The 13,455-nt window shown below is 32.9% G+C and overlaps 1 protein-coding gene across 1 annotated transcript in view; it reads left to right on the top strand.

Annotated features, from left to right (window-relative positions):
* Window positions 1-13,455, top strand: part of VPS13A (vacuolar protein sorting 13 homolog A) — a 257,020-nt gene that overhangs the window by 173,853 nt on the left and 69,712 nt on the right. Inside the window, exon 51 of the mRNA XM_051966655.1 lies at window positions 4,959-5,087. Coding sequence (XP_051822615.1) covers window positions 4,959-5,087 — 129 coding nt within the window. The remainder of the gene's footprint in view (window positions 1-4,958; window positions 5,088-13,455) is intronic.

Raw genomic sequence — 13,455 nt, 5'->3', positions numbered from 1 at the left:
TTCACTGTTTTGAGAAGGCTTCTAGCTTATTTCCATTACAAATAATATTTGCTGATGGTTTTAGATAAATTTCACTTAATATTTTAAGGGGAACTCCTTTTATTCCTATGCTGCCTAGTATTTTTAATAGTAATTTGTGCTTTATTTTGTCAAAGACTTTTTCTGCATCTGTGGAGATAATTTATGATTTCTACTAGTTTTGTTATTGATATGGTTAATTATGTGGATAGTTTTCCTACTATTGAAGCAGCCCTGCATTCCTGATTTAAATCCCACAAAGTTGTAGTGTATGATCCTTCTGATATTGCCATAATCTTTTTGCTAATATGAATATTCATTAGGAAAATTGACCTATCATTTTCTTTCTCCCTTAAGTATAACTTTGATTGAGTCCCATAAATTTTGTTATGTTGTCTCATTGTTATTTTCTTTAATGAAATTATCAGTTGTATCTCTGATTTGTTCTTTGATCCAGTATTTTTTAGGATTTGACTATTTAATTTCCAAATAATTTTTAATCTCTTTCTATTGTACATTATGGCATGTAATTTTTATTGCATCATAATCTGAAAAGGATGGATTTTTTCTTGTTTATTTTTCTATAGAAAGGGAAAAGTTAAGGTTTTTTTGTTGGTGTAGTTTTATTATCTATTTCTTCTCATTCAATTTCTTCAAAAATTTAGATGCTATACTATTTGATACATATATGTTAAGTATTGATGTGACTTCATTGTTTATGGCAAGATGTAGTTTCTTTCTTTTTTTTTTTTGCTTTGTCTGAGCTAATGATTGCTACCCCATTTTTCTTTACTTCAGTTAATGCATAATAGATTCTGCTCCAAACCTTTTCCTTTACTTGTTTTATATTTCTCTGCTTCAGATGTATTTCTTTTAAACATGTCGTAGCATTCTGGTTTTTAATCCATTCTACTCTGATTCCATTTTATGAGTGAGTTCATCCCATTCATATTTTTAGTTATGATAACTATTGGTATTTCCCTCCATGCTATAATACATATATATTTTTTGTTTATTCGCCTCTGTCTCTTACCTCCTATTTTTTTCTTCCTTAAAAGTGTTTTACTTCTGGTCATTACCTTACCCAATATATCAATTTTGTTGGTGTGGTTATTAATATGGTCAATTATGTTAATAGTTTTCCTAATATTAAACAAGTCTTGCATTCCTTAGTATAAATTTTACTTAGTCATAGTGTTATGATCTTTTTAATATATTGCTGTTATTTCCTTAGTAATATTTTATTTAAAATGTTTGTATTTTCCTAGTTTAGGTATCAGCACCACATTTGTGTTATAAAAAGAATTTCATTGGTTTCCTTTGATATTTTTCCAAATAGTTTTTATAGTATTGTCCTATGGATTTTTTCCTTGGGGTGCTGATTGGTGACTTCTTTTTCTCAGATGAAGTTTAAGTATTCCATGTCTCTTCTATTCAAATCCAAACAATTTTTATGTTTTTGTAAATATACATCCATTGTACCTAGATTGTGAGATTTATTTTGCATATCTTTGAGTAAATAGTTCCCAATGATTACTTTAATTTTCTTTTCATTTATGGTGAATTTACCTTTTTTATTTTTTATACTGGTAATTTGGTTTTCTTTCCTTTTTTAAATCAAATTAAATTATGATTTATTTATTTTATTGGAATTTTTTTCTCTGCCAAACCAACTTCTAGTTTTATTTATTAATACAATTGTTTTCTTTCAGTTTCTTCTTTGATTTTAAGGATTTTTATTTTGGTATTTAATTTTTTTTTATTTTTGGGGTTTTTTAATTATTATATTCCCACTTCATTGATCTGCCCTTTCTCTCTTTTATTGATAAATACATTTAAATATATACATTTTCTCCTAAATATTATATTGGTTGTGTCTGACAAATTTTCATATGTTGTCTCGTCACTCTCTAAAAGAAATTATTGTGTGTTTCTATGATTTATTCTTTGACTTATTTATTCTGTAAGATCCCAGTTTTAAAAAGTAATTTTTTTCATGACTCTTGAATGTCTGAAAAGGATACATTCAATATTTTGCTTTTCTACATTTGATTGTGAGGTTTTTATTCCTTAATCTATGTAGTCTTTTTTTTTTTTTTTTTTTTGGCAGGTGCCTTGTACCCCTTAGAAAAAGAAATATTTTGGGCTATTCCCATGCACTTTTTTTCCTCGTAGAGGTCTATCGTCTCTTAAGTTTTCTAAAATTCTCTTTGTTTCTTTTACTTCTTTCTTAATTGATTTTTTTTTATTAGATTTGTCTAGTTCTGAGAGGGAAAATTTGAGGTTTTCAGGAGTATGGAGTTAATATCTATTTCCTCCTGTAGCACATTTAACTTTTCCTTTAAGAATTTGGATGCTTTCTCATTTGGTACATATGTGTTTATAATTGCTATCCCTCACTGCTTATCATATCTGTTAGCAAGATGTAGTTTCCTTTATCTTTTCTTTTGACTACATAATTTTTTTTTTGCTTTTGTTTCATCTGTGATCATGATTGATGCCCCTGTTTTATTTGCTTCAATTTAAGCATAATAGATTCTGCACTAGATCCTTACTTTTACTTAATATACCTATGTGTCTCTGCTTCAGAAGTGTTCTTTGAAAACAACAAATGTATGATTCTGTTTTTTTTTTTTAATGCTCTGTGCTATCTACTTCCCATTCCTATTGCCATTCCCAGTTATTGTCACTATCATATTTCCTTCAATGTGGTTTTTCACTCTGTTTCTGCTTATCTCTTTCCTTTTACCCTGTCTCTCCTTGCAAATGTTTTGCTTCTGATGACTACCTTCTCCAAATCAGCTCTCTCTTCTATCAGCTCTTTCTTTCTCTTATCTCTTTCCTTTCCTACCTCTTTTTAGGGTAAGATAGATTTCTATACCCAAATGAGTATGGAACTCCTTCATTCATCCAATTCCATGTATCATCTTCTTATCTACTGTAAAAACTCTTTTGTGACTCTTCTGTTGAGGTATTTTACCATATTATACCTTCCTTTTGCCTTCTATCCTAGTCAATCCCTCTTTCTCACCCCCTTAATTTTGTATTTTTGGATATCATCATTTATATCCATATTATTTGTCTAAATTTCTTAACTGCCCTAAAATTATTAAGTTCCTACAACTTAACAAATATCATTTATTGAATGCCTTAAGCTCTCTCTTTCATGTTTACCTTTTTGTGCTTCTACTAAGTTTTAGTTTTGAAAAATCAGATTTTTTTTTGTTGTTCAGCTCTGGTCTTTTCTTCAGGAATGCTTGAAAGCCCTCTATTTCATTAAATATCAATCTTTTCCCTAGTAGGTTATGCTCAGTTTTGCTAGGTAGATGAGTTTTGGTTTGAGTTTATAGCTCTTTTGCCCTCTGAATTTACCTGTATTATTCTTATTGTGGCTCCATGTTGTTTTAATAATTTATTTCTGGCTGCTTGTATGTAATATTTTCTTAATTGATCAGGAAGCCCTGGAATTTGACTATTGATATTACTTGAGTTTTAAATTTGGAATCTCTTTCAGGAGGTAGTTGATTGATTCTTTCAATCAGGGCAGTTTTCCTTAATAATTTTAAAAAATATGATGTCTAGGTTCTTTCTTTCTTTATTATTTTTGATCATTTGCTTTCCAGTAATCCAATAATTCTTATTTTATCTGTTTCTGATCTATTTTCTAGATCAATTATTTTCCCAGGGAAATACTTCACATTTTCTTCATTCTTTTCCATTTTTTTCTCTCATTTTGATTTTGTTTCATTGTTTCTTGAGATTTCAGGAGGTCTTTGGCTTCTACCTACCATTTTTAATTTTTAAGGACTTCTTTTCTTCAGTGAGCTTTTTGTACCACCTTTTCCATTTGGCCAATTCAGTTTCCCCCTGATTCTCTTGTTTCACTCTCATTTCATTTCCCAGTTTTCATCTATCTCTCATATTTGATTTTTAAAATCCTTTTTGAACTCTTCCAGAAATTGTTTTTTGGTTCCCAGACCAATTTATATTTTTCTTGGAGATTTTGACTGTAGCTATTTTGTTTTGGGGTCTTCTTTTGAGATGCTGTCTTGATGTTTCCTGTGGCCATAATAGCTTTATGCTTTCAGGTACTTTTGTTGTTGTTTGTTCTATTTTTACAGCCTATTTCTTGACTTCTACCTTTATGTTAATGTTGGGCTTTGTACCTCAAATAAAGGGAGAAATTATCTTAAGCTTTAGTCTTTTTGTGCTTCTCTTTTAAGAGGTAATTCTGGTGACCTGAAAACTTTTAATTCTTCTAAGATTTTTAGACTCTAAAGAGAGCTATGTTCACTGCTCTCCTGGCCCATGTTTTGGTCTGTGAGCAACCATGTGTATTTTTTTCAACCCTGGTTCATGCTCCACTGAAGTTATTACCCTGTGTGCTAGTATTCCAACCTCATTCTAAGAGTGTGATGCAATCCTGAAACCCATATTCCAGTATGGGGAATGCAACAGTCCTGCACCTAGTTCTAACAGAGTCTCCCTAGTAATCTTCTTTTGTTCAATTTTCCCACACTCTTATATATGGGCTCTGGAAGTTGACACCACACATTCACGATCCTCAAAGCCTGCATTGGTTTGCTAGAGTACTATGTACTATCTGTGCTGAACCATGTTTTGTTTTTTTTCCTCCCCCCAACCCAGTGAGATATCTTTCCTATTGACTTCCTAAATTATCTTGGGCTGGAAAATTTATTTTACTCCTGTCTTTTTATTGCTTCTGTTTTGGGGTGTTGTTATTTTAAAGTTCTTTATAGGGGAATTTGGGACAGCTCAGATAAGTCTCTGAATTTACCATCTTGGCTCTGCTTCTGTTTGTAGATTTAAAAAAAAATTATTAGAATTAATTTAATTTGGCAAATTAGTATTTATTTGTAAATAGTAATTATTGGTTGTTTTATATACATATGTAAATATAAATATTTTTTTCTTTTTAGTGTATCCCCTTTTGGCCTGAAACAACTTCTAATAAACTCCTGATTCAAGTTGAAAACAGTGAAGATCCTCCAAAGATGATACAATTAAACAGACAAGAAAATTGTATTTTACTGAACCTAGGCAACAAAGTAAGTGACCCTTAAAGAATTATTAGAGAAATGACTGTGTGGTACTCTTCCTGTCTTAAAAAATAATAGTATGGTATATATTAATTTTAAAAAATGTGTTCTGTTCTCTTTAAAAATGAAATTAGTAACATTTCTCAGTATTTCATAGGTTACTTTGAAAAAAATCTACAACAGTGTATCAGTGTCCCAGTTTTCCCACATCCCCTCCAACATTCAGCATTATCTTTTCCTGTCATCCTAGCCAATCTAGGTGTGTAGTAGTATCTCAGAGTTGTCTTAATTTACATTTTTCTCTGATTAATAATGATTTGGAGCATCTTTTCATATGGCTAGAAGTAGTTTCAATTTCTTCATCTGAAAATTTTCTGTTCATATCTTTTGGCCATTATCAATTGGAGAATGGCTTGATTTCTTATAGAGTCGATTCTCTATAAATTTTGGAAATGAGGCCTTTATCAGAACCTTTGACTGTAAAAATGGTTTCCCAGTTTATTGCTTCCCTTCTAATCTTGTCTACATTAGTTTTGTTTGTACAAAAACTTTTTGATTTGATGTAATCAACAATTTCTATTTTGTGATCAGTAATGAACTCTAGTTCTTCTTTGGTCACAAATTCCTTCCTCCTCAAGTCTGAGAGGTAAGCTATCTTATGTTCTTCTAATTTATTTGTAATCTCATTCTTTATGCCTAGATCATGAACCCATTTTGCCCTTATCTTGGTGTACAGTGTTAAGTGCGGGTCAATGCCTAGTTCCTGCCATACTAATTTCCAATTTTCCCAGCAATTTTTGTCAAGAGTAAATTGTTATCCTAAAAGCTGGGGTCTTTGGGTTTGTCAAACACTAGATTATTATTATTATTATTTTGCTATTTGGATATTTTTCTTTTCTTTTTTAATTTTAATAATTATAACTTTTTATTGACAGAACCCATGCTAGGGTAATTTTTTACAACATTATCCCTTGCACTCACTTCTGTTCCGATTTTTCCCCTCCCTCCACCCCCTTCCCCAGATGGTAAGCAGTCCTATACTTGTTTAATATGCCACAGTATATCCTAGATACAATATATGTGTGCAGAATCGAACAGTTTTCTTATGGCACAGGAAGAATTGGATTCAGAAGGTAAAAATAACCCAGGAAGAAAAACAAAAAATGCAAACAATTTACATTCATTTTCCAGAGTTCTTTCTTTGGGTGTAGCTGCTTCTGTCCATCATTGATCAATTGAAACTGAGCTAGATCTTCTCTTTGTCAAAGAAATCCATTTCCATCAGAATACATCATCATACAGCATCATTGTTGAATGATCTCGATTCTGCTCATTTCACTTAGCATCAGTTCGTGTAAGTCTCTCTGAAATCATCCTGCTGGTCATTTCTTACAGAACAATAATATTCCATAACATTCATATACCACAATTTACCCAGCCATTCTCCAATTGATGGGTATCCATTCATTTTCCAGTTTCTAGCCACTACAAACAGGGCTGCCACAAACATTTTGGCATATTCAGGTCCTTTTCCCTTCTTTAGCATTTCTTCGGGCTATAAGCCCAGTAGTAACACTGCTGGGTCAAAGGGTACCCACAGTTTGATAACTTTTGGGGCATAATTACAGATTGCTCTCCAGAATGGCTGGATTCGTTCACAACTCCACCAACAATGCATCAGTGTCCCCGTTTTCCCGCATCCCCTCCAACATTCATCATTATTTTTTCCTGTCATCTTAGCCAATCTGACAGGTGTGTAGTGGTATCTCAGAGTCGTCTTAATTTGCATTTCTCTGATCAATAGTGATTTGGAATACTCTTTCATATGAGTGGAAATAGTTTCAATTTCATCTTCTGAAAATTGTCTATTCATATCCTTTGACTATTTATCAATTGGAGAATGACTTGATTTCTTATAAATTAGAGTCAATTCTCTATATATTTTGGAAATGAGGCTTTATCAGAACCTTTAACTGTGAAGATGTTTTCCCAGTTTGTTGCTTCCCTTCTAATCTTCAAACACTAGATTATTAAAGTTATTGACTATTTTGTCTTGTGAATCTAACCTATTCCACTGATCAACTAGTTTATTTCTTAGCCAGTACCAAATGGTTTTGGTGACTGCTGCTTTATAATATAGTTTTAGATCTGGTACAGCTAGGCCACCTTCATTTGATTTTTTTTTTTTTTTCATTAGTTCCCTTGAATGCCTTGACCTTTTGTTCTTCCAGATGAATTTTGTTGTTATTTTTTCAAGGTCATTAAAATAGTTTCTTGGGAGTCTGATTAGTATAGCATTAAATACATAGATTAGTTTAGGTAGTATTGTATCTTTATTTTATTCACTTGACCTATCCAAGAGCACTTAATATTTTTCCAATTGGTTAAATCTGACTTTATTTGTTTAGAAACTGTTTTGTAGTTTTGTTCATGTAGTTCCTGACTTTCCCTTGGCAGATCAATTCCCAAATATTTTATACTATCTGCAGTTACTTTAAATGGAATTTCTCTTTGTATCTCTTCTGGCTGTTGGATTTTGTTGGTGATACAAAAGAATGCTGATGATTTATGTGGATTTATTTTGTATCCTAAAACTTTGCTCAAGTTGTGGATTATTTCTAACAGCTTTTAAGTAGAATCTCTGTGGTTCTCTAAGTATACCATCATACCATCTGCAAAGAGGGATAATTTTGTTTCCTCATTACATACTCTAATTCTTTTAATCTCTTTCTCAACTCTTATTGCCAAGGCTAACATTTCTAATACAATATTGAATAGTAATGGTGATAGCGGGCACCATTCCCTGGTTTCACTCCTGGCTCAGGAGTGAACCATTGGGGATGGTTCCAGTTTATCCCCATTACATAATGATGCTTACGGACAGTTTTAAATAGATGATACTGACTATTTTAAGGAAAAGTCCATTGATTCCTATGCTGTCAAGTGTTTTTAATAGAAATGAATGTTGGATTTTATCAAATAGCATGATAATTTTAAATGAGATGTTTTATAGAATCTCAAGAGTTATATACCAAAAGCTTAAAATGAGATTCTTTGTAAATTCATAGTGGATCTAATTAATTTTCTTCAGATAGTAATATGCATTAATCTTTCAAGAATTTAACAACCTATCTTTAAAAAAATAATAATAGCTTTTATTTTTCAAAAGATGTGTAAAGATCATTTTCAGTATTCACACTTGCAAAACCTTTTCTTCCTTCCTCCTCCTGACAGCAAGTAATCCAATATAGATTAAACATGTTCAATTCTTTTAAACATATGCTTCTACATTTATCATGCTGCACAAAAAAGATCAAAAGGGGAACTGTATGAGAGGAAAAAAAACAAAGAATAACAGCAAAAAAGATGAAAATACTATGTTGTGATCCACATTCAGTCCCCATAGTCCTTTCTCTGGATGCTGATGGCTCTTTCCACTACAAGTCTATTAGAATTGACCTGTATCACCTACCTCATTGTTAAATAGAGCCACATCCATTTCAGAGTTTTTCAAGTGAGAGGTCTTGGTCTTGGGGGATGGGATGGGAGGGTTGGGGACAGAACCCAGTGTCAGGGCCTGCTTTGCTAGGCATTAATCGACTGTGTGCTTGCCTGCCTGGCCCACACGGGTACCTGGAAGAGGGAAAGAATGATGACCCCCATGGGCCACCAGGCCTTCACTGCCATGATGGTTACTGCCTCCCCTTCCTCTCCCCCTTAGTCCCCCACAGTGGTAGCAGAATGCCATTTCAGCAGGGAGAGTGTGAGGGATCCAGCCACTGTGGCCGGGACCCCATGCTGGGTCATAGACCCTTTCTTTCCTGAATGGCAGCCAAAGCCAAGGGTGGGCTTCCTTCCCCTCCTGGACACATGGCAGGTTAGGAAATGCATGTGGCAGTCACTCGCAGTCCAATGTAATGCCACCATGCCATTTTCGTTGCCAACACTGCCACGGGTCTTCCCCTTCTGGAGTTAAGGTGGCCACCGAGAGGCAAGGAACAGCAACACAGAGGATAGTGACGCCTTTGGAGCTGGTACTCCATGGAACCAAACCATTGCAACAGTGACAGAACAACAATGTGTCATTCAGATCTATCTACCTTTATTTATAACCCTCTTCCCTTTTTTCTGCACAATTAAAATTCACTACACTTAATCTTAAAAAATTAACAACAAAAATTGCTTTAAAAGTCAAACAATAAATGTGAGACAAAATATCAAGAAGAGAACAGAGGAAAAATTAGAAAGGCACACAAACAAAGCACAGTATGGGAAGAAACTTGTTATATTTGAAATGTACTTTTAAAAACAATGTCGAGATCTCTGTAGTAATAACTCAGTCTCATGAAGTTTTTAAAAATTCTTTTTTGTTTATATTTATTGATATTAATGAAGTTCCTAAAGAAAAAAATGAATCTACAATTTTTGCTATAATGATAATTGTGTTATTAGCCAAGATAATCAATTTTCAGCATCTATCTTTAACCTTATAAAAATTAGATCAGAACTATATGTGATTTCATTTGTATGGAGAGCATCCAGTGAGGGGCTTGTTTTTACCAATGTTCATCTTTACCTTTTCTGCAATTTACAGTTTAGTGAGTTGCCAAAAGCATTAAAAGCTTAAGTAATTTGCCCATAGTCATATCTTCAGTATGTGTCAGAGGTAGAACCAGAATCAACATTTTCCTGATTTTGTGTTTACTCTGCCCATCATGCCATATCTCTAGAGATAATTAAGCTAACTTGATAATGAACAAACTCAGATTAACCAAAATAGATTATAGTTATCTTCCTCTTAGAGAGATTGATACAAAACAAAGGACTTACATTCCTTAATCATGTTGCTATAATTAACTGACAAAGTCATTTCTTGTTTATCATGTAAAATGATGAATGATTCAGTCTTTTTTGGGGACATTATGCTTCTTAGTATTTTTTTTTGTTACTTGTTTTAGTTTTAAACATCTTATATATTTTATATATATATAATATAAAATAACTGATTTGTAACAAATAGTCTACAGATATGAGAATCATCTCTGTTCTGCTGGTAAGTTAACAGCATTATTGACAGACTATACTTTTTTTTTTTTTACCTGTGCTTGCATTAAAAATGCTCTTTCACGGGACTGTTTTGTAACAAATGAAGTTTTAACTTTATATTGAAGGATATCAATATGTTTTTTTTAATCTATACTTTGTCATCCAGTGTGTTACTTTTTTTCTCCTGTAAATTTGATGTTTGTCATCCCTAACTTTTCCCCAAGTCATTGTGTTAATTGTTATACATTATTAGACCAAGCACAAAGCCCTGTGATGCTAATTGGGCACCAGAGTGTTAATAACTACTTTTGCAATCTAATCCTTTAACAAGTTCTGGATTCATTTGTCATCTTCTATAGCAACCATATTTCCATCTTTTCCACAAGATTTTAGTGAGAAGCTGCCTGGTGCTTTGTTAAAATTTAGGTAAACTATTTCTTTCTTTTTTTTTTTTTTTGGCTGAGGCACTTGGGTTAAGTGACTTGCCCAGGTTCACACAGCTCGGAAATGTTAAGTGTCTGAGACTGGATTTGAATTCAAGTCCTCTTGACTTCAGGGCTGATACTCTAACTACTGCTCCACCTAGCTGTCCCTAGGAACATTTCTACAAAATCTTCCTGATAAAACTACTTGATAATTTTGCCCGCAAAAGAAAGAAAATAAATGGTGCAATATTGTTGTTGAGACATTTTCAGTTATGTCTGACTCTGTGATGCTATTGCTATATACTGGAGGGGTTTGCCGTTTCCTTTTCCAGCTCTACTGACAGGTGAGAAACTGAAACAAAGAGGGTTAAGTGACTCACCCAGGGTCACATAGCTGGAAGTATCTGAGGCTAGATTTGAACTCAGGAAAATGTCTTCCTGAGTCTAGACCCAGCACTCTATGTACTATGGCGCCACCTAGCTGCCCTCAGTGATGTAATACCAAATAAGCACAGTTTTGCTCTGATGTTATAAATGTCTTTGTTTTTGATTTTTATGATAGTGTGGTTTGAGATCCTTCGCCTTTTGGGTCAGCTTCTACCCTACAACAGTAGAATGTGGTTCAGTCTATCTTCTGACCTCATCATTCAACTCAAACTGTCCTCTTCTAAAATTAATAATGATCTTTTCAATTGTCAGATCTACTAGCTTTCTCTCAATTCTTGTCCTTCTTGACCTCTCTAACTTCTGCCATGGTTGATCACTCATTTCTCCAGGTTACCCTCTCGATGTTTTTGTGACACTATTCTCTTCTTGGCTTTTCTCCTACTAATCTGATCGGTATTCTTCCTGGATTTTTCATAAATGCCAACTGAGGGTATCTTTTAAGGTTTTTGTCCTGGGTCCTATTCTCTCTGTCACATCTTACTTGATAATTTCTTCCAGTCCCATGGTTTTAATGATCATTTCTATGCAAATAATTCATAGATCTATAAATCCATTGCTGGTTTCTTACCTGAGCTCTAGTACTCCAGTACTTCTTAGGTGAAGAACTTTTTACATTACCAATTGCATGTTGGACATTACAGATTGAATGTACTCAGACACTTCAGATTCTACACCTACTAAATGTAAAACAATATGCTTTTGGTGAACTTTTCTATTTAATATTTTAGAGGATACCACTAATCTCTTAGTCACCCACGCTTACAACTTAAATGTTAACTTTGACTCCTTAATCTTATGACATATATCCAGTCAGTTATCAAATTTTGCCATTCTGTCTCTATAACATTTTTTATATGCATTCCCTTCTCTCCATCCACATAACTTTTTTCCCTATTCCCTGTTGAAATCCTCTTCACTTTATACTTGGACTACTGAAAGAGCTTTTTGTTTTTCTCTTTTCATTCGATCAGCTAACACAAGGATTTTCTATTCTGTTCTTCCTTATAGGAAATTAAATATCCTTAAATGCTACACTTAGTTACAAGCAAATCCTCTTTCCCCTCCCCATGCATTCCAGTTCCATTTTATCTGCCAGGATCTAGTTTTATAATTGATTGAGATTCTCCAACAAAGATATGGCTGTCTTAAAAAAATTGATACTTCTTATAAACAGACATAATTAGGCATATTAAGAGTATATTATGCTGTTATATATATTTCTCATTGAAAATCTTTTTGTGTTCCACTGGTCACTGATGTTCCCTGATGCTATCACAGCACTACTTCCTTTTCCCCTAATCCTCTGGCACATTAATATTAAAATCCCTTGTATGCGCTAACATAGTCTTTTATCTTTTAATAATGTTAAATATAGCTTAAAAGTTATATTTTTAGCAACCATGTCACATTATTACTTTATATTGAGTTTATAGTTAATTAAAACCTTTACAACTTGTATAGATTATCTATGTTTAAGGTAATACTTCCCACTGCTTTAGTTAGCTTATGTCAGCTTAAGTTTAACATAGGATTATCTTTATTATAGTTGGTTTATTAGTAGTTTCAGCTTGTTAATATAATCAGCATTTATCATCTTTTCTTTTCTCTATCATTCCTCAAAGATTACTGGCAGTGTTCTGTAATCATATCTTTAGATTCTTTCAGAAGCCTAAAGTATAAATATGTTTGACTGTAGAGACAGAAATTCATAGTCACTGGATGTCATTTTTCCAATTTCTCTCCTATCTTTGTTTCAAGTTACCTTCCATCCTAGCCCTGTGATTATTTTCCTTACTTTAGAAAAGATGAAAGCAAAATAGGAATTGAGAAACTGGTCTTTGCCATTTACATTTTTCAAGCAAGAAATATCTTCTTTCTTTGCTCCTAAAATGGTTAGGTCTGTTTTTGAATCCTGAGATCTGCTTCTTCTTCTTGTTTTTTTTTTTAAACAAATCTTTTGCATTTTGTCTGGTAACCTCATCAGATAATTAAAATTTTTCCTTACAAAGCTACCAGTGATCTGTTAATTGTTAAACCTAATGGTCATTTTTCTCAATCTTCATACTCAGCCTTCAGCCTTTGGAATGCATTTTGCCACCTTTTTCTCTTTGGATACTCTCTCTTCTCTGGATTTTCATGACACTTGTTCTGTCTTTATTCTTTTTCCTACATAGAGTAATTACTCAACATTTGTGCATTTAAGTTTTCACACTTAAAATAATCAGTTAATTTTATTAATAACCTCATTTTCATTTTTGTGATAACTGCACATATACATGTATTAGAATAGGAAAAAAAAAGTTCAGTGCATGCAAGTTTATGGAGCAGCTTCCTATTAGGCGCTTCACTTTTTTCGTTCATCCTACTGTTTTAGAGTAAAGAGCCTCTCGTGTATTTATTGCATATTTTCATTATTGCTGTTTAAATTGAAGTTTTGCATTGCAATTATGCCTTCAAAG

The sequence above is a fragment of the Antechinus flavipes genome, chromosome 1, assembly GCF_016432865.1.
Source record: "Antechinus flavipes isolate AdamAnt ecotype Samford, QLD, Australia chromosome 1, AdamAnt_v2, whole genome shotgun sequence".
NCBI classification, from domain to species: Eukaryota; Metazoa; Chordata; class Mammalia; order Dasyuromorphia; family Dasyuridae; genus Antechinus; species Antechinus flavipes.
This window is presented reverse-complemented; position numbering and strand designations above follow the sequence as displayed.